This window comes from Capricornis sumatraensis, chromosome 20 (genome assembly GCF_032405125.1).
Source record: "Capricornis sumatraensis isolate serow.1 chromosome 20, serow.2, whole genome shotgun sequence".
Taxonomy (NCBI): domain Eukaryota; kingdom Metazoa; phylum Chordata; class Mammalia; order Artiodactyla; family Bovidae; genus Capricornis; species Capricornis sumatraensis.
The window spans coordinates 42,326,303-42,352,234 of NC_091088.1; the positions used below are offsets into that span (position 1 = coordinate 42,326,303).

The 25,932-nt window shown below is 35.6% G+C and overlaps 1 protein-coding gene across 2 annotated transcripts in view; it reads left to right on the plus strand.

Annotated features, from left to right (window-relative positions):
- Positions 1-25,932, plus strand: part of NFAT5 (nuclear factor of activated T cells 5) — a 109,915-nt gene that overhangs the window by 43,698 nt on the left and 40,285 nt on the right. For both annotated transcript variants that reach the window (XM_068991946.1, XM_068991947.1), the window contains one exon: positions 15,721-15,846. In XM_068991946.1, the coding sequence (XP_068848047.1) occupies positions 15,721-15,846 (126 nt within the window). The remainder of the gene's footprint in view (positions 1-15,720; positions 15,847-25,932) is intronic.

Sequence of the window (25,932 nt, forward strand, 5' to 3'; positions counted from 1 at the left end):
CCAGTCTGTTGTTCCATGTCCCGTTCTAACTGCTGCTTCCTGACCTGCATACAGATTTCTCAAGAGGCAGGTCAGGTGGTCTGGTATTCCCATCTCTTTCAGAATTTTCCACAGTTTATTGTGATCCACACAGTCAAAGGCTTTGGCATAGTCAATAAAGCAGAAATAGATGTTTTTCTGGAACTGTCTTGCTTTTTCCATGATCCAGTGGATGTTGGCAATTTGATCTCTGGTTCCTCTGCCTTTTCTAAAACCAGCTTGAACATCAGGAAGTTCACGGTTCACGTATTGCTAAAGCCTGGCTTGGAGAATTTTGAGCATTACTTTACTAGCATGTGAGATGAGTGCAATTGTGCGGTAGTTTGAGCATTCTTTGGCATTGCCTTTCTTTGGAATTAGAGGAAAACTGACCTTTTCCAGTCCTGTGGCCACTGCTGAGTTTTCCAAATTTGCTGGCATATTGAGTGCAGCACTTTCACAGCATCATCTTTCAGGATTTGAAACAGCTCAACTGGAATTCCATCACCTCCACTAGCTTTGTTCGTAGCGATGCTTTCCAAGGCCCACTTGACTTCACATTCCAGGATGTGTGGCTCTAGATTAGTGATCACACCATCATGATTATCTGGGTCGTGAAGATCTTTTTTGTATAGTTCTTCTGTGTATTCTTGCCACCTCTTCTTAATATCTTCTGCTTCTGTTAGGTCCATACCATTTCTGTCCTTTATTGAGCCCATCTTTGCATGAAATGTTCCCTTGGTATCTGTAATTTTCTTGAAGAGATCTCTAGTCTTTCCCATTCTGTTCTTTTCCTCTATTTTTTTGCATTGATCGCTGAAGAAGGCTTTCTTATCTCCTTGCTGTTCTCTGGAACTCTGCCTTCAGATGCTTATATCTTTCCTTTTCTCCTTTGCTTTTCACCTCTCTTCTTTTCACAGCTATTTGTAAGGCCTCCCCAGACAGCCATTTTGCTTTTTTGCATTTCTTTTCCATGGGGGTGGTTTTGATCCCTGTCTCCTGTACAGTGTCACGAACCTCCATCCATAGTTCATCAGGCACTCTATCTATCAGATCTAGGCCCTTAAATCTATTTCTCACTTCCACTGTATAATCATAAGGGATTTTATTTAGGTCATACCTGAATGGTCTAGCAATGTTCCCTACTTTCTTCAATTTGAGTCTGAATTTGGTAATAAGGAGTTCATGATCTGAGCCACAGTCAGCTCCTGGCCTCGTTTTTGTTGACTGTATGGAGCTTCTCCATCTTTGGCTGCAAAGAATATAATCAAATCTGGTTTTGATGTTGACCATCTGGTGATGTCCATGTGTAGAGTCTTTTCTTGTGTTGTTGGAAGAGGGTGTTTGCTGTGACCAGTGCATTTTCTTGGCAAAACTCTATTAGTCTCTGCCCTGCTTCATTCTGCATTCCAAGACCAAATTTGCCTGTTACTCCAGGTGTTTCTTGACTTCTACTTTTGCATTCCAGTCCCCTATAATGAAAGGGACATCTTCTTTGGGTGTTACTTCTAAAAGGTCTTGTAGGTCTTCATAAAACCGTTCAACTTCAGCTTCTTCAGCATTACTGGTTGGGGCATAGACTTGGATAACTGTGATATTGAATGGTTTGCCTTGGAGACGAACAGAGATCATTCTGTCGTTTTTGAGATTGCATCCAAGTACTGCATTTTGGACTCTTTTGTTGACCATGATGGCTACTCCATTTCTTCCTTTTTTCATACACATCTGTATTTTCAAAAGCAAGCAATAACTTTAAATTAAAAATTTTCTGCCCCAATTCTAGCACAAGATTTGTATTAAAGTGAAAAATACAGCAGTCATGTACCCAGTATCATCAATTGTAGATCCCTCTCCTGTTTATACACTCACTAGATACTCAGCCTCATCATTTAAAACTAAATTTGTTGACTTGCCAGTTTTACTCTTACTCCTAAACTCTGTATCATGGGACACTGTACCACCTTACATTAATTTTTGTGCCAGAATTTCTATGGGCTGCCTGGAACTATTTCTGTCTCTCCCTCTCCAGTCATCCAATTCAGTTAGTTCATCAGTTTCCTGAACATGTTTAAATTTGTGTTCTATTTGCCATTCTCACTGCCTTGGTTCAGGACCTCATTATTTCTTACTTAGAAGATTGTAAAAAACTTAGCTCTTCGCCACCTCTAGGATGTAGTCTATTTTGCATATACCTGGGGAGGTGATCATTCTCAAATATGAATCTGAGCTTATCATGTCTTTTCTTGAAACACTCAAAAGCTCCCTGTGTGCTGAGGGATAAAGTCTTTATTGCTTAGAATGATTATACAGGGCCTTCAGTGATCTTACCCCTGCATGTCTTCAGTAGACTCATCTCTTGGTATTTTTCCATGTAACTCCTGTATTCTAACTTAACTGAATTACTTGAAAAACTGAAATAAGCAAAATGCAAACACTCTCCTTGTTTGGGTTTTCTTTTACAGTTTCTCCTCCTCTTCCACAAATTTGTTTGTCAGATACCCAATTGATTGTTCAAGGTTGACCTCAGGTATCACATACCCCATGCACCCTTCTCTGACCTTTATAGACAGTGTTTAGGATTCCCTCTTCTCCAGTTGCATAACAGTCCATATTTCTATTAAAGCACATATTGTATTTTTTATTGAAGTGTAGTTGATTTATAGTGTTGTGCCAATCTGTGCTGTGTAGCGAAGTGACTCAGTCATGCACATATATACATTATTTTGTATATTCTTTTCCATTATGGTTTATTGCAGGATATTGAATATAGTAGGGAATGGCAGTCCTCTCGGGTACTCTTGCTTGGAGAATCCCATAGACAGAGAAGCCTTTAGGGCTACATTTCATGGGGTGGCAAAGAGTTGCACACGACTGAGCGACCAGCACTAATACTTGCTGAATATAGTTCACTCTGCTATACTTTAGGGCCTTGTTGTTTAGCCATTCTGAATATAATAGTTTTGCATCAACCAACCCCAAACTCCCTGTCCGTTCCTCTCCCTCCCCCTAACTTGGGAAACACAAATCTGTTCTCTATAAGTCTGTTTCTCTTTTATAGATAGTTTCATTTGTTGCATGTTTTAGATTCCACATATAAGTGATACCGTATGGTATTTGACTTTCTCATTTTAACTTCACTTAGTATGATAATCTCTAGTTGCATTCATGTTGCTGCAAAGGGCATTATTCCATTCTTTTTTTATTACTCAATAGTATTCCATTGTATATATGGACTACATCTTTTTTTATCCATTTGTCTGTTGATGAACATTTAGGTTGTTTCCCTGTTTTGACTGTTGTGAATAGTGCTGCTCTGGCATCTGTCTTTTTGAATTACAGTTTTGTCCAAGGAGTAGAATTGCTAGATCATATGGTAATTCTGATTTTAGTTTTCTGAGACACCTCCATACTGTTTTCCATAGCCACTATACCAACTTACATTCCCACCAACAGTGTCAGAGGGTTCCCTTTTCTCCACAGTTTCTCCAACATTTGTTATTTGTAGACTTTTTAATGATGGCCATTATGACCAGTGTGAGGTTGTACCTCATTTTGGTTTTGATTTACACTTACGTAATAATTAGTGATGTTGAGCATCTTTTCATGTGCCCACTGCCATCTGTATGTCTTCTTTGGAGAAATGTCTGTTAAAGTCTTCTGCCCATTTTTCAGTTGGGTTGTTTGTTTTTTGTTGTTAAGTTGTATGGGTTGTTTTTATATTTTGGAGGGTAAGCCCTTGTCTGTCACATCATTTGCAAATATTTTCTCCCATTTGTAACATATTGCATTATTTTAAACTTGACTAATTTTATTTTCTTTCAACTGTGAATTTCTTGAGTGATTTCCTCTTATGTTGTGTCCTTAGTCCAGTACAGGAGCAAAATATGTGATGAATGCATGTTTAAATTAATTGTTCTGTCAGGTTGAAGGTGTTAGTAAAGCTGAGATAGCCTAGCTAAAAATACTGAGCCAATGAGTGTGAAATATAAGGTGTCAAACAAGTTCGTTGGTCTTTCCTGGACTTTTCACAGTTCTGATACTTTTGAAGATTACAAGTCACTTATTTGTGGAATATTCCTGATGATTGCATTCAAATTATGCATCTTTGGCACAAATACCACAGAAATAATGATATATTCTTTCTGCATCCTAGAGTGGCATACAATTTTGATTTGTATCATTTCTGATGATACTCACTTTGATCACTTGATTAAGATGGTATCTGTCAGACTTCTCTAAAGTTACCATATTTCTCCTTTGTAATCAGTAAATGTTTTGTGAAGTTGTACTTTGAAACTGTATGAATATCTCATTCCTCATCATACTTCTGGTTTATTCGTTACTGTTTTATGTCAGTATGGACTTTTATGTTTTCATTTGATTTTAATCTGTTACCATTATTACCCTCCTTTCTGGCCATGCTGTATGGCTTACAGGATTAGTTCCCCAACCAGGAATTGAACCGAGGACATGGCAGTGAAAACACTGAGTACTAACCATTGGACTGCCAGGGAACTTCCATTGCTTATTTTCATGCTCATGTTTGTTAGTGAGAGCCTGGTCAAGATAGTTTCTGTATCCTTTTGACAGGTCTCCTTAATTCTTTGAGTACTTCCTTACTTTAGCAAAACAATATATATATATATCAGGCTAATCTTGTACTTTTCGTATCCAGGTCCTGATAACAACTATTTCTCAAAGAAGCCCAAACTACTTTTCAGTAGAAAAGAATATTTAGAAACCAGGATCTGGATACTAGGTATGCTTGTTTTCCATGAGTATGCTTTTGGGATCGTGCTTCTTACAGAATCTTTCAGAAGACAGAGCTTGGGAATATATGTATACTTATAGACTCTGATTGGAAAAGGTGATGGCACCCCACTCCAGTACTCTTGCCTGGAAAATCGCATGGACGGAGGGACCTGGTAGGCTGCAGTCCATGGTGTCGCTAGGAGTCGGACACGACTGAACGACTTCACTTTCACTTTTCACTTTCATGCATTGGAGAAGGAAATGGCAACCCATCCAGTGTTCTTGTCTGGAGAATCCCAGGGATGGGGGAGCCTGGTGGGCTGCTGTCGAAGGGGTTGCACAGAATCGGACATGACTGAAGTGACTTAGCAGCAACAGCAGCAGTATAGACCCTGATGCTGGAAAAGATTGAAAGTGGGAGGAGAAGGGGATGACAGAGGATGAGATGGTTGGATGGCATCACTGACTCAATGGACATGAGTTTGAGTAAACTCTGGGAGTTGGTGATGGACAGGGAGGCCTGTTGTATTGCAGTCTCTGGGGTCACAAAGAGTCTGACACAGCTGAGTAACTGAACTGAACTATATTTGTATATTGGTCATTGGTCATCCACCAGTGTCAGTCTCCCAACTGAGGAAGTTACACTGGTGATTTAGTTGCTGTTGTGTCCAACTCTTGCGATCTCATGAACTGTTGCCTGCCAGGCTTCTCTGTCCATGGGATTCTCCAGGCGAGAATACTGGAGTGGGTTGCTATTTCCATCTCCAGAGGGTCTTCCCGAGCCAGGAATTGAACCCCGGTCTCCTGCATTGCAGAAAGATGCTTTACCAACTGAGGTATGAGGCAAGTCCTTACATCCCTATATACATTTATATTTTTATTCTTCTTTCTCTTGTGAGTTCATGCTGATACCTCCAGTTGCAGTTTAGTAACACACGGTTCCTCCTTGTTTTTCTCCCTCTGTTTGTAACTCCTTTAGTTCAACACTGCAAAACTTTATTCCCTTCAATTTTAATATATTTACTTATTTGAGCAATCTCCCTTTGTATAATTGAGCTGCTTTTGCCATTGCTTCCCCCTTCCCTACACACTGATACCTGATTATCCAACTTGGACATACATAACTTGCCTCTAGACTGTGACTGCTTTCCTCCTCCATCCTATGTATGCTGTGACACCCAGAGCTGCCCTCCTGCTTATCTGTTGACACCCTCCTTGCCCTCCTTAGGTTCTGACTCCCCATTTTGGGTAGCGCTGCTAGGCAGATAGCCTTCATGTTACTAAGATTTTTATATTCTACCTAAAAGATGCCCTATGCTCCTGCTCCCTCAACCTCATGAATATCTTGTTTACCCCACTGGGACTCCAACATCTTATGCTGGGCTGCCCATCCATGGGAATGTGCTCTTCATCCTGCTCAGGCTTGAAGGCTTCACATGAATGCCCTCCTCACCCTGCTTAAATTTCTAATTCCCATGTTGGTCTTCCACACTCCCTTCATGGGCGCACTCTACTTCCTGCTTAATCTTTGATACCCAGCTCAGGCAGCCCTATTATATGGACATCCTTCTTACTGCTTGGGTTCTTAAACCTAGAGCAGGCTGCCCTTGCATGAATACCCTTTATACCCTGCTCAAGCTTTGTTTCCGTGTGTTGGCTATCCTCTGTCACCTCACTGGCTTCAGCTGTGATATCCTGTGCCATCCCCTTAAGGCTACATTTCTCACCATGCTCTGACTCTGATACCTTATGCTAGACTCTCTGCCTTCCCTGCTCTACATACCGTCCTCATTCTGTTTGGGCTACCCATCACTGGAGACTTTGACTTTGCTTGGACTCTAACCCAGTAGGTTGTCCTTCTGTGTGTCAAGCAAAATTCCTCTTCTCATCCTGCTTTCTTGGGTTCCACCCCACCCTTCCACTCTCTCCCACCTTTCCCCACCCCCACCCCCAGATAAGTTATTCATTATGCTTGGGTTCTGACACCACATACTAGGCTGCAGGTATTTTATTTGCATTGCTTGGACTCTGCCCCTGGTCATCTTTTCCTCACCCTCTGTCTCCCCATTAATACTTTCCTCACCCTGCTTGGGCTCTGAAACCATTTGCCAGGCCTCCACCTGCACCTTGGATTCCCTTCTCATTCTTTACTTCTGACACTCAGCCCTAGTCCTCCTTACCCTTCTTGAACTCTGAACGCTACAGTTCTTTAAAGCTGATTTGAATAAATAGTCCTATAAGATGTCTGGAAATTATAAATCGATAAAGGTTTTACTCAGTAGTCAGGTCATAGGTAAGACTTTGAAAGTGTTTATTCTAGAACGGACTTAAATAGCTTCTTCTGAAAATAGTATAAATAAATTAAGAAAGTATAATATATAACAAAAATGGTTAAATAGAATAATCCATTCTGTATCTCATAAATGTTATTAAGTTATGTAGAAAATAATTGTGAAATTTTAAAGTGAAAAATAATACCTATTAGAAAAAATAGATCTCAAGTTATTCTTCTTATTTCCCAAATTGTTGCAATCTGTGCTGCTGCATATTGTTTAAAATTATTGTAGACCACTAGCTTGAGGAAAATGGTAATAAAATATATTCAAAAAGAAGTGATATGATTAAATAAATAACAGCAAACTAGTAAATGGATTTAAACTTAAATGAGAAAATTTTATTAAAACAGAGATCACATACAAGTTATTCTTGGACTTAATAATCTTTTAGAAACCAAATATCCAGTAGACCTGCAGCCAGTACATTTTCCAGTGGAGATGCCAAGTATGATGACTGTCAAGCCCAAAGTGTTTTTAACAGAATGAATGCTGTCTCTCTTCAATGCAGAAGTATGTTGGCACAGTGGAGGTGCCAGGCATTTTGTTTTAGAATGTCTGATGTGAAACCATAGCCTTGGGATTCACCAGCTTATTGAGGTAGTTAATAAAGATATGGAAGAGTAAGGCAATTAGTTTGCCAAACCATTTGCAAGAGCTCTTCGTAAGTCTTTTTTAACTCTTCTGGATGCTAAAGTAGCTTTGTATATAGAATTTTAAAAAAAGTGAAATCCCATTTTAGAAACAAGATACAAACATTTATAACTACATTTCCAGTATTATTAGAGTGTTTGCATCTAGTATCAGGGAGCACTCATTATATGAATAACTAATACCTATGCTGAGCATTAATTTACTTTTCATTAATTTTTTAAAGCATTTCCAACACAAAGTATCATTTTTTTTTTTTTACCACAAATACTTCCATTTAGCTGATTTCTTGACAGTTGAATAGAAACATTCATTTATTTACTCCACTACTACCACCTTTTATATTGTTTATCTCTGCATGAAGATAAGTCTTTGGTATTGGTTGTGTACAACTGTGATTTGTTTGGTTACCTGAAAGTTAATAAGTGTCTTCAGAAAAGTTCAAGATAGGTGGACTCTGAAAATTCTGATCTTTACTTTCTGACTCTGAAGCAGCTGAATATTGAATGCTAGTTATCAGGTCAACAAAGGCAAAATGGCAATGTTGTTGTTGTTGTTGTTTGGTCCCTAAGTCATGTTCAACCCCATGAACTGTAGCCCGCCAGGTTCCTCCATTCGTGGGATTTACCAAGCAAGAATACTACACTGAGTCGCCATTTTCTTCTCCAGGAGTTCTTCCCAACCCAGGGATTGAACCCTTGTTTCCTGCATTGGCAGGCAGATTCTTAACCACTGAGCCACCAGGGAAGCCCCAAGAATAATTTACAGAGTTCTTTTTAACAGATCATCTTAGTTAAGCCTTATAGCAACTCTGAAGGGTATGCACTGTCCATGCGTAGCCTTTTATTGTATTTATTGATTAGATTATATATTTTAGTAAAAAGAACATTCTTGAGCCTGCTGTCCAGACCAACTTTTCTGCTACTCCTTTGTCCTATATCCTTGTCTCCCCATCAAAGGAAATTGCTGTCCTAAACTTTATCATTCCCTTCTTTTGTTGTTTTATCATATGTATTTTTCTTTTCCTTTTTTTAAAACTATAAAGTTTCACATTCTTTATTGGTAAAACTGACCTCACATAATTATTTTGAAATTAAGTGAGTATGTATGTAGAAGACTTTTGAACAGTGCCTGTGCCAACAATCAAGTGCTCAATAAATGGTAGCTGAATTTGCATTATTAATGCTGTTATTTTGCAAAGGGGAAAAACTAGAAAAGGATGTCTTTTCTCAGCTGTTTCATTTGTTTTTGTCTCCCTGGGCTTTTCTGTGGGAAAGTGAGGAGTATAAGTGTTTGAAGTCTTTCATCTTTTTGAAACTGGGCAACATATAAAATTGTACAATGGGATTTGGTTGATCCGCAGTTAGGAAACAGATTTTCTAATTGAGAAGAATAAAAAAAATGCTTCACTATTAAGTTAACAGTTTTTTCTTCTTTTTCACTGCCTTGTGCCCTCAGGATAGGATTTCTATCTCCTTGAGTTTGATGCAGTGTGATGGGATTCCCCCTATAGCCAGTGTTGCAGAGTTAAAGACCAAATTGCCCAGAAATAACAGGTGATACAAAAGGATCAATTAGAATTTATTGAATGACTGAACACACACACCAACCAGTCAGCCAATATTTGCATTGTTTACCTTCCCACCAAACACTAGGAAGCATTTAGTTTGTTTTTACTATCTGAAAATGATTTCATTCCTCTAATCGCTGTAGGCTCTGCACTGTTGCACTAACAAAACAAATTCTTGATCTTCTGAGCTTGTTCCCTTTTCTGCCTAATTTCTTTTTTTTCATACACTTATGTTAATAATTTATGGTAACTATTCTATTGTACTTGATCTAAGTCTGTTACGTGGATACTTAATCCCACTTATATTGGGATTTTGGCCAACTAAAATTTATAATGAACCATTAAATGAGTTGATTAACATTATTATTGCACAAATTATTAGCACATTAATGGAAAAATATGATCACCCCAATTCTGACAGACCAAGGAAAGAATTCTTTAAGAAGCAAAAATAAAATCATTTCTAGATTTTGAAAAAAAGAATGAGAAAGAAAGTGAGTACATTTGAGTACACTGCACAAGAGTAGTTTTTTACTAGCTGTTACACTGATCTGTATCAAAGTTCACTTCATTCTTTTGGGCAGATATTCCAGCTTTTCATTATCTGTGATGAAGTTGTTGATGTAACTGCGTTTCTCAAGGTGGGGAACCCATAAAATTTTCAAGTGCTGTTGCTTAGAGGCGTCTGTTTTATGAAGTCTACATTAATCTTATTCATAAGAACTTTAAAAGATTTTCATCAGGTTATTTTACTGAATGTAGGATACCTATAGCTGTCATATTTTCCTGATCTAATAGAAGAGCCTTAAAAAGCTAATTAAATTAGTTTGCAGTTTAGCCTTCACAGTTTCACTTTTTACAAACAGAAACTTTGTGAAGAGGTATTTTGTCCATAAAGTTTATTAGGAACATAGAGAGACCTAGCTCACTCTTATGCAGTTCTCAGTTGTCTTTATTCTATTCCTGTTTCTCTCTTTTTTAAAAACAGCTTTTACCCATGTATTATTTGCATATCATGAGATTCACTTATTTAAAGTGTACAGAGTCAGTTGTGGTTGGTATATTTTATAGAATTGTGTAGCCATTGCCATAATCTAATTTTAGAATTCTTACTACCCCAAAAAGAAACCTTGTAACCATTTTCTCTCTCTAAAAGAAAAATCTTGAAAATTCTTTTAAAATCTAGTAGGTTCTTTAAAAAAAAATGTAGTACAGATTATACTTTTGTTTTCTAAGGAAGTCTTTTCTCGGCAAACTGCTTTTCCATTATAAGTTTCCCATTCTCTTTCTTCATATCCTATGCTTATAAATCTAGAATTTCATTCCTCCCATATTTATTTAGCCGATTTAACAGATAATGCAAGGAAAATAAATATGGCTGCTTAACATGAGGCAGGATTGTTTGTTGTTTTCATGTATTTAAAGGGCCTATGCTCTTCTTTGGGTTTCCCTGATGACTCAGACAATATAGAATCCTCCTGCATTGTGGGAGACCTGGGTTCGATCCCTCGGTTGGAAAGAGCCTCTGGAAGAGGGCATGGCAACCCACTCCAGTATTCTTGCCTTGAGAATCCCTATGGACAGAGGAACCAGGTGGGCCCCAGTCCATAGGGTTGCAAAGAGTAGGACATAACTGAAGCAACTTAGCACACACGCAGGCCTGAGAGTAAGACCAGTGTATGTGGTCAGGTTGTATAGTTTTATCTTGGAGGGAGTCTGTTTGAGGTAATGGGCTAAAATAAAAGTTTCATTGAGGATTTAAGTCGCTTGAAGTAGTGGAGCCAACAGAGTTCTGTCTAAAGTCAGAGCCTGTGATGGTATGGACTTATTAACTGCTGTTTTCCTTGGAAAGATAGGATAAAACTTCTGAATTCTCTAATTTTCAAACACTTGAGTCAGTTAATCAGAAATACCTTTGGTGAAGGAATGAATCCATGCGTCCTACACCTTCCACTTGACTTATTTGGTTTGAAGGGTAGGCTGTGGGGAAGACTGAGATATAAGAAGTTCTATATTTAGTTACTTTCCAGTGTATTTTTACTAACACTGCTTTTATACTTCTAATTTAGATTCAACTTTGTATTCCTCTTTGGGAAACCGAAATGTGGTTAGTTATTGGGCTGTTTCTAGGGTTTTTTTTTCCCCCTTAACATAAATGCATTTCGGCAGATCCTTTCTCTTTTTATCTAAGTGAATTTTACTTTCGTATTTCTTTCTGTTTATCTCCTTCCCCCAAAAAAGGTCTTGAGTATGCTTTTCTTTTATATATAAGAAGCTCTTGTTTTCAGCATGGATTGAGAAAAATAATTGTATTAAAATCAATATTTGATGATGGGCATTTCTGTTTTAATTAGTTCTTCCCTATTCTTTCTCTATATTATTTGAAAGATGGAAATAATTTATGTAAGCCCTATCAGTTCAGTTCAATTCAGTCCCTTAGTTGTGTCTGACTCTGCAACCGCATGGACTGCAGCACACCAGGCCTCGCTGTCTATCACCAACTCCTGGAGTTTACTCAAACTCATGTCCATTGAGTTAGTGCTGCCGTCCAACCATCTCATCCTCTGTCATCCCCTTCTCCTCCCACCTTCAATCTTTCCTAGCATCAGGGTCTTTTCAAATGAGTCAGTTCTTCGCATCGGGTGGCCAAAGGATTGGAGTTTCAGCTTCAGCATCAGTCCTTTCAATGAATATTCAGGACTGATTTCCTTCAGGATTGACTAATTGGATCTCCTTGCAGTCCAAGGGACTCTTTAAGAGTCTTCTCCAACACCACAGTTTAAAAGCATCAATTCTTCGGAGCTTAGCTTTTTTTATAGTCCAACTCTCATATCCATACATGACTATTGGGAAAACCAAAGCTTTGAGTAGATGGACTTTTGTTGGCAAATTAATGCCTCTGCTTTTGAGTATGCTATCTAGGTTGGTCATAACTTTTCTTCCAAGGAGTAAGCGTCTTTTAATTTCATGGCTGCAGTCACCATCTGCAGTGATTTTGGAGCCCAAAATCACTGGAGCCCAGTCACTGATTTTGGAGCCCAAAGTCACTGTTTACATTGCTTCCCCATCTATTAGCCATGAAGTGACGGAACCAGATGCCATGATGTTAGTTTTCTAAATGTTGAGTTTTAAGCCAACTTTTTCACTCTCCTCATTCACTTTCATCAAGAGGCTCTTTAGTTGTTCTTCACTTTCTGCCATAAGGGTGGTGTCATCTGCATATCTGAGGTTTTTGATATTTCTCCCAGAAATCTTGATTCCAGCTTGTGCTTCATCCAGCCCAGAGTTTCTCGCGATATACTCTGCATATAAGTTAAATTTAAGCAGGGTGACAATACACAGCCTTGACGTACTCCTTTTCCTATTTGGAACCAGTCTGTTGTTCCATGTCCCAGTTCTAACGTTGCTTCCTGACCTGCATACAGGTTTCTCAAGAGGCAGGTCAGCTGGTCTGGTATTCCCATCTCTTTCAGAGTTTTCCACAGTTTGTTGTGATTCACACAGTCAAAGGCTTTGGCACAGTCAGTGAAACAGAAGTAGATGTTTTTCTGGAACTCTGTCACTTTTTCAATGATCCAGTGGATGTTGGCAATTTGATCTCTGGTTCCTCTGCCTTTTCTAAAACCAGCTTGAACATCTGGAAGTTCACGGTTCATGTATTGCTGAAGCCTGGCTTGGAGAATTTTGAGCATCACTTTGCTAGCGTGTGAGATGAGTGCAATTGTGTGGTAGTTTGAGCATTCTTTGGCATTGCCTTTCTCTAGGATTGAAATGAAAACTGACCTTTTCCAGTCCTGTGGCCACTGCTGAGTTTTCCAAATTTGCTGGCATCTTGAGTGCAGCACTTTCACAGCATCATCTTTTAGGATTTGAAATATAGCTCAACTGGAATTCCATCACCTCCGCTAGCTTTGTTTGTAGTGATGCTTCCTAAGGCCCACTTGACTTCGCATTCCAGGATGTCTGGCTCTAGGTGAGTAATCATACCATCATGATTATCTGGGTCATGAAGATCTTTTTTTTAATAGTTCTTCTGTGTATTCTTGCCACCTCCTCTTACTCTCTTCTGCTTCTGTTAGGTCCATACCATTTCTGTCCTTTATTGTGCCCATCTTTGCATGGAATGTACCCTTATTATCTCTGATTTTCTTGACGAGATCTCTAGTCTTTCCCATCCTATTGTTTTCCTCTATGTCTTTGCATTGATCACTGAGGAAGGCTTTCTTATCTCTCCTTAGTATTCTTTAGAACTCTGCATTCAAATGGGTATATCTTTCCTTTGCCATTTGCTTCTCTTGTCTTCACAGCTGTTTGTAAGGCCAACTCAGACAACCATTTTGCCTTTTTGCATTACTTTTTCTTGGGGATGGTCTTGATCATTGCCTCCTGTACAGTGTCACAAACCTCCATCCATAGTTCCTCAGGCACTCTGTCTATCAGATCTAATCCCTTGAATCTTTTTTTCACTTCCACTGTATAATCGTAAGGGATTTTATTTAGGTCATACTTGAATGATCTAGGGGTTTCCCTACTTTCTTCAATTTAAGTCTGAATTTGGCAATAAAGGAGTTCATGATCTGAGCCACAGTCAGCTCCCGGTTTTGTTTTTGCTGACTGTGTAGAGCTTCTCCATCTTTGGCTGCAAATATAATCAGTCTGATTTCGGTATTGACCATCTGGTGATGTCCGTGTGTAGAGTCTTCTCTTGTGTTGTTGGAAGAGGGTGTTTGCTGTGACCAGTGCATTCTCTTGGCAAAACTCTATTAGCCATTGCTCTGCTTCATTCTGTATGCCAAGACCAAATTTGCCTGTTATTCCAGGTATTTCTTGACCTCCAATTTTTGCATTCTGGTCCCCTATAATGAAAAGGACATCTTTTTTTGGACATCAGATGATCATTATATCTACTACTGTGGGCAAGAATCTTTTAGAAGAAATGGAGTAGCCATCATAGTCCAAAATGCAGTACTTGGGTGCAATCTCAAAAAAGAATGATCTCTGTTCGTTTCCAAGGCAAACCATTCAGTATCACAGTAATCCAAGTCTATGCCCCGACCAGTAATGCTGAAGAAGCTGAAGTTGAACAGTTCTGTGAAGACCTACAAGACCTTCTAGAACTAATACTTAAGGCTTTTAGCAATGGTTTAACAAGCTGAAAATTTTTATTATATTCAGAAAGATGTAAAATTTGTCAAATGCTTTGAAGATGAAAATTTCAAGTGTTAGGTAATAGTTTTTCAAAAGAAAATTTTCAGTTGATTCTTCATTGTGAACAAAGATCATTTAATACTACAACTTCTAATTTTAGCTTCATGATAGTCTTTCTTACTCATATCTGTGTGAAATTCAGGCTACATATTTTAACTGGGAGGATCAAAATATTTTTGAATTCAGTAAACAATTAACTAGCAATATTGTTTGCTACTGAGGATAAAATGTCTTCTAGTGCTACTTTTATTTTTTTTAATTCACTTAGTGCAAATAATAATCTTCCTAAATTGTTGGAATGTTGCTTTTCTTGGAATACTAGGCAAATCCCTTAAACCCTGTGCCTTGATTCTTCAGAAAATGAACATAGGATTCTAATTGGTCTTCTGAAGATTTTTCCAACATTGATTCTACTATCTTTAGAGGATATTTTGATTATTATTTCTGTCCTAAATGCGTGTAACAATAATTATAAAATAATTTTTGAATAGTAGATATAAATTTGATTTTATGGACAATTATTATTAAATATATTTAAAAGATATACAGTATTCTTTAATCTGGGATACAAAACTAATCATAGTCTAATAAAGGCATTTATGCTTTTTCATTTCAGAGAATCCTATGCTTGTGCCTTTCTTGAGTTGGAGATACCTCAGAGTACGAAGTAGTTCCTTGAGTCATAACATTCCTCTTTTTAGTGTCTTTAGGAGGGAAAAATTCAATATGAAAGCAAATTAAAATATTTGATGAAAGTGCTGGATAAAAAAGCAGGAGTAGACTAATGGTCTGAAGAAGCCAATTTATAGCTGATATACACTAGTACATGCCATCTTACATGTAAAGGATGATAAAGAATACTTTTTTTTTTAAACAAAGAAAGATACTGGAGCATCTTGAGTTATTTGACATCTCTACTGCCTAGTTTTATATGGTTTAAAAAGTTTGGTAACTTTTTCTGTATATCATCAGCATGAAAGGAAAAGCCAAGAAGAAAATGGGACTCAGAATGAATGGAAAGTTCATTGTGCAGTTCACTAAAATTATAATAAAAGAAAAATGTTTGCTAAGAATTTTTACATCAGTAATTACATGAAATTTAGTGTGTGTATATGAATGATATAATTCTTGTGAGTGGAAAGACATTAATTTTGTGCTCATAAAAATTTTTTCTCTTTCTCCCAACAGAATCTGTCTATGATCTTCTCCCAAAGGAGTTACAGTTACCTCCATCTAGAGAAACATCTGTAGCATCAATGAGTCAGACAAGTGGTGGTGAGGCAGGCTCGCCTCCTCCAGCTGTAGTTGCTGCTGGTATGCATTTCATTTTACTTTTTAAAGAAAACTAAAGCATTATCTGGTCAACATGAACAGTGCTGGCAAAATTTGTATTAAAGAGTGTGATTTGAGGGTTTGTTCCAGGAGGTTTTAAAATACATACTTCTAACATTAAAAATTTTCTATAAAATACTCTTATACATTTATTATTTCTTAAAATTTCACATTGGCACATCTGTTAGTGCCATCTCCCAGAATGGATCTTATCTTCAACTATGGGAGTGAGTTTAAAGCTCTTTGGTTGACTGCACATAATAAAGTTATTGAATAGCAAGCTGTGGATAGAAAATTACATTTGAGTCTATAAAAGAGTTATTTTTGAAAGTTTGCTCCAAAGGGAAAATGTTTATTTCGTGTAATCTGAAAAAGGACTCAAGCACCAAGTGTTTTTTTGGTTTGTTGCGTGTTACTATAATCTTTTCCCTACATTTAAAAACATGTGTGACCCTACACTTATTTTAAATTTAATCAAAAGTAATGGAAGATTTGAATGTAATGTTTATATAAAGATACTTTTTTATATCAGTGAAAAAGTATGGAAAGTAGTGTTTGAAATTTATCAAGTTTATTTTTAATCAGCTCTCAAATCATACACTTTATATAAAATTGGCTCAAATTTTTACTGAATTAAAATAAAAGATTGACAGATAAATTAATAGGAAAATGTCTTGATTATGATAAATAATAAGAATGCTTTCAATAATACTATATTGCCCAACTGTAATTCTTTTTTTAGTTGGGTTTGCAGATTACTAAGTGTGTTTGGCTTTTTAAAAGAAGTTAGAAAATTATATGTACATACTCTGAAGCTTTATCTGTCTCTTACTAATTAGAGGTTTCTTGCCCAATATGATACTTTTCATCTTTTAAAATGGTACTTAAAATCCATCAGAGGATTGTTCTCAGTAAATTATTTTTGTTTCAAAGAGAACAGTGAAGTGGAAGGTTGTGGTTTAAATGAGGATATTGGTACTGAAGTAGAACTTTGGGTATTTTTCTTATTTGCATTAACCTAAGTCCAGTCACTTTGTGTACCAATATTTCCCCTGAGCCGTACAGTGTAATCTGCAGCCTTCCTGGTTGAGGGCAGGAAAACTTTAACCATGGCCAAGAAACATACCAGCCCTGCTCACTGTTCATGTGTTGCCAGACATTTTCTAACAGATTCTGTGGATTTAATTGTGAACTTTTTGGTAATTGAATTGTAAAGATGACCTGGTTTCATTTTATATGCACTGAATATTTTTTTCTGGAATATAAGTATTTAGTTTTAAAATAGTATCAGATAATAAAATATTTTTAAAAAATTTAAATGAAATATTTCACTTTAAATCCACAGGTAGAAATTGACTAACTGATTTCTTTTGTATCTTTTGAGATTTTTTTTTAAGCCATTTTGAATCTGTATAGAACTAAAAGTCTGTTTCTTCTGTGCTTTTTAACATCTGTTGACAGTAGATCCAGTTCCTTTTAAAAGCTGAAAAATGTTAGCTAGATTTGGAAAAAGAACAACACTTCCTTTTAAATAATACCAAACTCAGTTTTAGAAGTTTTTATATATAAATATTGAAAGTTTTTGAATTTGAGTCACTAATGGAATGTTGATCCTTCCTCCCTCTCTCCCTTTCTCCCTCCATAATCCTCTCCAGATAAATTAGAATGAAGACTTTGAGTTGAAAAATCATGAAAGTAAGAATTAACTAAAGGAAATATTCTGAAGTAATAGTCTTTTATTAGATCAAGCAGTTATTGACATTGTAAGATTGTGAAGAGTAAGGAGGTGACCTTGACAATTTTCATATATTCACACACACAGAAAGTTTCTGTGATTTAAAACCCATTTGTTTTTTTTTTTACACATATTTATTTTTAATCAACATAGACTCATTCTAGAATTTTAGTGTCTTATTGGTAGAGCCCTCATCATATAACATTATAGGTAAGAGAGTTTAAATTGCAGAATAATTATTATAGGGAGTTCAGTTAGTATGTATATTTAGAGTTGCTTTTTAAAAATTTGGCATATTAATATCCTTAGCGACATAAATGTCAAAAAGAGTTTTGGAGTAAATAACCAGTTACTCAGTGTTTCCTGGCCAAAAGACTAGATATTTAGGGAAAGAAACATTAATTTAGACTTTTGTGATTTATTTTTTAATCTATAGCATTTGCTGTTTTAATATGAAATGCATAAAAATGATGACTCTTGATGTAGTTAATTCTTCAGAGTTTTGAAGGAGCTGGATTGGCTGCTATCAGATATGAGGGCCTGGTGGGAACAGACTTCTAGTTCTGCCATAAAGGTTTGTGTTTCACAAATTCTGAATCAATTTAAATTTTAAAATTTAGAGACTGGGCATATAGATATTCATGTACATTTTAAATTATTATTAAAAATGTGTTTCTCAGATTCGCCAAGCTATATTTTTTCCCTTTACGTATTACTGAAGGATTGAGTAAACATGATGCTGCTAATCCACAATCCAGAATATTGGGGAAAAGAATGTCTCTGAAACCTCCTTTTCTGTCTCTACACTATACACACTTTTAATACTGTCATTTATATTATCTTTAGTTTGGTAAGACCCTGGATTGGGAGTAGGGGAAAGAGGGCTTCCTTCCTCACAATGTCTCCCCTCTCCAGAGGGCCAGGTGTCACAGACTGGAGGTGTAGTTGAATATCAGCAGTCTGGAATTTGTATTTTAAACCATTTTTTAAAAACATCTGTTTTTATCCCACTAGAAAGTTTCTTAGTAGTTTGAGATTCAATATGTGAATATATAAAAGTTTTAAAGTACAGACTTCCTGAAGATATTGTAGGTTTTTGGTAATTAAGACAGAGGCCATTTTTCTAACAGAAAGTTATCCATATGAAATTATTATTTTGGCAAAATAAGGAGTTGTTCAAGGAGTAGATAAAAAATGCAAGTTGTGAAAGGATTTTTTTTGTTGTTTCTTTGCCATGTCCGACTCTTTGTGACCCCATGGACTGTAGCCTACAGTCTTCCGTCCATGGAATTCTCCAGGCAAGAATACTGGAGTGAGTTTCCATTTCCTTCTCCAGGGGAATCTTCCCGACCCAAGGATCGAACCCTGGTCTCCCGCATTGCAGGCAAACGCTTTAACCTCTGAGCCACCAGGGAAGCTCCCCATAGTGTAGGTTATAAGACACTAAAATATATTAGTAAGAATTACTAAGAAGAACTAAAACAGTCACATTAGAATTTAGGAGTTTTAAAGAGATATGGCAGGTATTTTTCTTAAATAACAGCTTTATTTAGATATTGTTGTAAACTGAAAGGTGCATTGATCTTGGTTATTCCATATGATCAATTCCTACTTTTCTTAGAAAACTGGGCCATTTCCAAAAGGAAGTCAGTTACAAACATGTTGCCATGTAGGTTTTAAAACTACTCCTCATTCTGTCTTTTAAAATTCCATATAAATACATACATTTATACATACAGAAATATCTGTGTATGGACCTATGTTTAGATGTTTACTAACATCTGCATTATTAGAGTGAAAAAAGCATCAGCAGACTTGAACCGTAATGGTTAATTCAGAAACAATTACCAATTTGGGAGACTGTCCATGTTGTAAATTTTCATTGACAAAAAGTACACATGGCTTATTAATGATTTATTCCCTAAATATTTACCTTTTTTGTCCTCTTAATTTTTAGCAGCTTTTATAAATATTGTGATTTATTCATTTTCTGATACAATAAGCACATTTTTGTGTCATCCGAGTTTTAGAAATAGCATTTTGAAACTGCACAGATCCTCAACTATTCATAAACAAAATACATATATCAAATAGACACAGTTTCTTTTTTCCCTGTGTTTTGTAGAATTTCACATTAATAAGTTAATGTACAGAAGTAAGCTTACTTTTTTATGTTACCGATAAGATTGATAATAAGCAAAAGGTATTACCATAACTGTTTTATAATAATTAGTTATATAAATAATAGTAATTAAGTTATATAAAGACACTCCAACTGTACTACAGTGAGGGGAATTGATAAGGGTAGAAGATAACAAGAGACTTCACCTATTTGTGACATTATTTTTCTTTCCTATATGTGAAGTACAGTAAAATCAGCTTGAGCTTTGGAATCATAAAGAACTAATATGAATCTGATTGCTATCTTATCATTTCTGTCATATAGACAGAATCTTGTGGAAATTAAGTAAATTTTTCATATTACCCCTGTAACTGGACAGTAATGACAACTTTCTTAAGGCTATTAAGAAAATAGATACTTAATGTTGCTTGATGATTAATAATGTTTAGATGAACATTGACTTCCCTCCCACATGGATTTCTCCTTTCATTTGTTAGTAAGGTTTTTAAAAATAGATCTTATTTTTATGAAAAGAAGTTTTTAAGCATTTTGCTTCTTTCTTTCCATTCTCTGTTTTTTACATTATTTTGGAGTTTTGTGTATCAGACAACACATGGGCTGTGGGATTTTCTCTCTGAGTTAGTCTTTAATGTTGACACTCTCTCAAGTCTTTAATGTTGACACTCTCTCACTAGGAACCTTTGTAAATCAAAAAACATGGATGAAGGATGATGAATCATAGGGAGAACAGACATTTCCCAGTGAGATGATTATGCAAATTTGACTGATTAAATATTCTTCCTAGAATGCTTTTCCCACTTTTTAAAAAATTAAATGATAAAGTTGGGTGATCGATTACCACAACTTTTTAGTAGAGCAATTTATTGCTTTTGGTTTTTGTCTAGACGTTTTATCTACAGTTGGATCTAATATACACTCTAATCCAGATCCAGGTATAAAACCATTCTAAACACTTGAGTTTCTTTTCCTGTTTTTGTCACTTCTAAAAAAAGAAGTGTAAAGACATTGGACTGGTGTTGGCAGGAGTGCTTTTATTATTTAATCTAAACTATTTTAAAATGTATTATATGATAAAGCATTGAAGTGACCTTCAAATAGCATCCCTCAGAACTGCTTTTTCTCTCCAGTCCTTAAGTTAATGTGGTGGTAATCTCTCTTTTTGTCTTCAAGTAAACATTACCTTTCAGGTAGTATGATTGCTGTCTATTTTTTTTAAACCTATTCTTCCTGGGGTCTTTGACAACAACAAATACAGTTGTCAGCTAGTATAGTTATTCCCTATTGTGTTTAAATTATTTGAGGGTGAGGATAATATCAACTATTGATGCTACCTGCTACTGCTAAGTCACTTCAGTCGTGTCTGACTCTGTGCGACCCCAGAGACGGCAGCCCACCAGGCTCCTCTGTCCATGGGATTTTCCAGGCAAGAGTACTGGAGTGGGGTGCCATTGCCTTCTCCAATGCATGAAAGAGAAAAGTGAAACTGAAGTCGCTCAGTCGTGTCCAACCTAGTAGTATTTAAATCACTGGATGACAGAAGGCATCTGTCTCTTCCTAGAAGATTTAAAAAACAAATTGTATAATGTGTACTTAGTACCTGTTTTACCCTGTGCTTATATACTTAGGATTGAATAGGACAAAATACATATTTTAAAAACATTGCTCTAAGTGTCAGGACACTTGGAAATGTTGTAAGCATTTTATTTTTCAATAAAGATTATTTAATAAATATTATGTGAATATATTTATTAATGGCACTCAGACAAGGTAAAAATAATTATTTTAGGAGAATTTAGATTAAAAGTGGGAGAGTAGTTATTGTATAGTATTAGAATTCTGACTGGCAGTTTGATGAACTGGAGGAGAAAAGGATGATCTGTAGTAAATCAGTAACAAACCTTTCAGTTTCAGCAGTAGAGCTAATTTTTTAAAAAATAGAGCCACTGGGATAAAGCATTTTATGCACAGTAGCATATCTAATTTAAAAGTATAAATTAGAACTTCTCTGGCAGTTCAGTGGTAAGACGCCAAGCTTCCAATGCAGAGACATGGGTTCAATCCCTAGATTGGAACTAAGATTCCACATGCTGTGTGGCACAAGCAAAATTTTTTTTTAATTAAAAAAAAATTTTTTTTTAATGTACATTAGTAACTTCGTAGGGGAGGGGTATGAAGAAGTGTTTGGAAGCTGGCCTGAGTAATGAAAATACTCTTTTGCTGTAAAATGCAGTTTTTTTTTTTTCTGCTTTTATGTATTTGTCAGAACATAACATTTTCTGCTCTTTAAGGAAATTTGGTTAAGGGAACTGTTTAAAAACACTTAAAGCATTCTGGCTTATGGATTAGATTGCATTAGTAAACAAGAGCAAATTGGTGAATATGAGTTAACAAAAATTTTGAATAAGAAATTTTCCCATATGCATTTATTTGGGTGTTAATTTAAATTTTTAAAGTTTGTTTTAAAACATTGCTTATTGTAACATATAAATTTATGTTGGGTGGGAAAAGTACAAATGAGAAATTGAAACTGTTTTAAACATGTAAATTAAATGATAGACACTACAATTTTGGGGTTTTGGTTTTTTTTTTCTGTTTTGTTTTTATTTTTGTTTTTTGGTAAAGTAATCTGGATTGCTTATTTTATATGCTGGGATGCTAGTTGTTTTTTCTATTAATACACTTAACTTGCATTCTAGCTTCGCCATTCAGAGACAGGCATCGTGTGGTGGGTTGTGTGACAGTGTCTGTCAATAGTGAAGACAAATAGTGCCAGAGACACTTAACCCATCCAATCTCACCCAGGGTATAGGTCGGTCTCGTTTTCAGACTTCTTCATAAGCCTTTTTTTCTTTCTTTCTTTCTTCCTTCCTTCCTTTCTTTTTTTGTTTCTAAATAGTGTATTGATACTGATTGAAACTAAAGCTTTATGTAAAGTTTTATACTTTACGTTAATATTTTAAGAAGAAGAAGAAGAAAAGTAGAAAACGAAGGTTGGCATGTAAGGTGTTGACAAAGCAGGTTTGCAGCCACTTTGTGTGTTCTAGATTTTTCAGTCCCTTGGCAACATGAATGTTGGCCTTATAAAATTTTTTCTGTCAATATCTTTCTTCTTTGATCTGAAAATATGTTCTTATATCTGGTGACTTTTATCAAACAAAATGTTTAGATTTGAAGTCATTGTTACCAGTAAGAAAAATGAAATACTTAAAAAGAATAACTTAGGCTGAACAGTAAGTGTTTTAGACCAGAAGTGGTTTCCAGATAACCTGTGTTGTTTTTTATCACTATTTTCTGAAGAGTCTTGTTTACTCCTTCCCGTTCCACTATTGGTTCACTTAGCACACTTGTAAATTTCTATGGCTTTTTTTTTTTTTTAAGGAAACTCAACTGATTTTGCACTGATGTTAAAAAGTTATAAAATATAAGTACATATTTAAATCCTAGGGACCACATTTTTATCTTGGAAGCTTAGTTAAATGTCATTTCTGTTATATTTTTTAAAATCAGTGAAAGGTATTTCTTTTGAGGTCTTTAAAGAATGTTTCTAGTTTCATAGCTTTCTATAAAAAGTTTAGTTAGGTCCACAAAGTATCATCTCTTTTTTATAGTATTTAAAGCACTGAAATGATGTGATAATTTAATTTATTGTTTACAAATCTAGAACTAATAGTTCTCAATTTTAAAATGTAATTTAAAGCAAACTGTGTAAAATATACATAGGTTTCTCTATGTAGTATCATTTAAAACTCCATTTTCATCTTTCCAAACAAATTAATAATACAGTTGACCCTTGAATGACAGAGGGTTGAAGTGAGTAGGGGTGCTGTCCCTTAGCACAGTCAAAAATCCATGTGTTACTTTACAGTTGGCATTCTGTATCCTTGGCTCTTCATCCACAGATTTGAAATCTAAAATGTTCTTGCTATATTTTATGCATTTATTTTTAATAGGTAATATTAATAATTTGCTAAATTTTTTAGTAAATTTATGGATTAATACACAAGTATGTAGGGGCTTCCCAGGTGGCTCAGTGGTAAAGAATCCACCTGCAGCAGATGTGGGTTCATTCCCTGGGTCAGGAAGAGCCCCTGGAGGAGGAAATGGCAACCCACTCCAGTATTCTTGCCTGAGAAATTCCATAGACAGAGACCCTGACAGGCTACAGTCCATAGGGTTGCAAAGAGTCATACATGACTGAGCATGCATGCACAGAAGTAAGTCACTTGACTTATATCTGAGTTTTAAGAAAAAAGATTCTTAGCACATTTTTGTAGAAATAGTAGGTAAGTTACCTCTAAACTCTTTTAAGTTACTTCCAAACTTTCCCTCTAGCAGATAATGTTGCTATAGTAAGATACAGTCTAAGCATTTTGAGTATTAAATCTTTTTTTTTTAAACCTGATATGTCTGTTATTAACACATCAGTACATTTATTTACCAGTTTAATGTAACTCAGCGTACATAGGAAATACTGACCTTCCCATAAATCAATTTAATTAAAAAGTAGAATTTTTACTACATGAAAGTCATAGTATGTTACGTGTCTGGGGAGTCTAAGATGAGAAGGATGTTGTCCATGCTTTCTGGGGGCCCACAGTTCGTATCCCTTACTTTACCACCTCACCTGGCATTATTAATGCACTTAGATGATGTTTTCCTAACCAAAATGTAACATGCTTTTGTGAAGGGTTTTATACACCATCTTCATCAGCATCAGAGAAGCAATGATACTATTGTGAAGAGTTTTATAGTTCAAAAAATTGTCTTATATTCATTATGTTCTTAAAATAAGTAGAACTTTAGTAATTTAGGATCGAACTGAGGTAACCTTTAAAAAATAATTTAAAAAATTAAAGGATGCTTGCTACTGTCTTTTGACAGTTTATGTTTTCAGCTTTAATAGTATTGTGCTCATGAACTTTTTAATTTAATAAGTATATCCAGCAAACTGCAGGTATAATATTCAAAATGTGTGTTAGATGTCCATGGAAAATATAGAGAATATTTTAACTTCTGTAGGGTATGATATCACAGTTTGGCATACCTGTCCCAGAACAGATATTTATGTACAGGTATATCAATTGGGTTTTATAACCATGATTTTTAAATAAGACTTACAAGATTTAATCACGCATGCTTTTAAAGAGCAATGCTAGATTATATCTTGCATATTAAATTCATAAATATCATATAACTTACTTTTGAGTTCATGATTACATTTTACCTAACTTTCCGTCTTTCATGGACAGGGATCCCTGAGATATTCATATTCTGCGTTCTCATTTGTGTGGTACCTAGATTCAAAGAGTGGGTGGGAAAAAATATTTTCTTAGAAATACAAGTTCACAGCATTCATGCTGTGTGCTTTGTGTGTGCCGCTGCAAATACTGCATGCTGCATACTTGTATTTCTCTGAAAATGATGAACACAGGCTCATACATACAACATGTAGTTTCTTTTTTGCCAATAGTTGGAACAGATGGAGAAATGTTAGACATGATACCTTTTTTTATCTTTTCTAAAATGAATTCTGTCATATTTTTCAAAATAATAAGGAAAACCTTGTTATTTAAACCCAAAGTGGCTACAAATCAGCTCCTAAACTGTCACTGACATTAGTATCTAGAATTTTGTAGTTTTTACAAATCTTTTAAAATATTTGTTTACTAAGAAAACATTGCATTAATGCATGATACAAAATTGATAAATTTTTTCTTTAAATTGGAATGCAGTTTAAAGTGACTGAATTTTTCCAATTTCAACTACTGCATTTGACAAGGATACAAACTGGAAAATGGAACTGGTATCATCTAATTGCTTTAAGTGCCTTAACTCATGGTAGTTGAGAAAAATCTTTCCATGTGGCATTATGTAGATTACATTATTTATGGCTAATATTAGTAACAGTATTCTTCAGCCTTGACAGCAGTGAAAAATTGTGGGTGAATTTAGTTCTTTCAGTGATTTTAGTGTTTTGGTGCATTTTTTCAATTTAAAAGTAGATCTTTGGCACTTGGCTTTTGATTATCTAAACATTGGCATTCTTACATTTCACTCTTTACATAATTAATGTGGATGTTGCAATTCTACTGCACATCACAGTTTTAAATTTTATCATGCCACTTTAAAACAGTAGCATACATGCTATAGATAAAAATTAATTTCAATTTAAATACTTTTAGTTGTCACA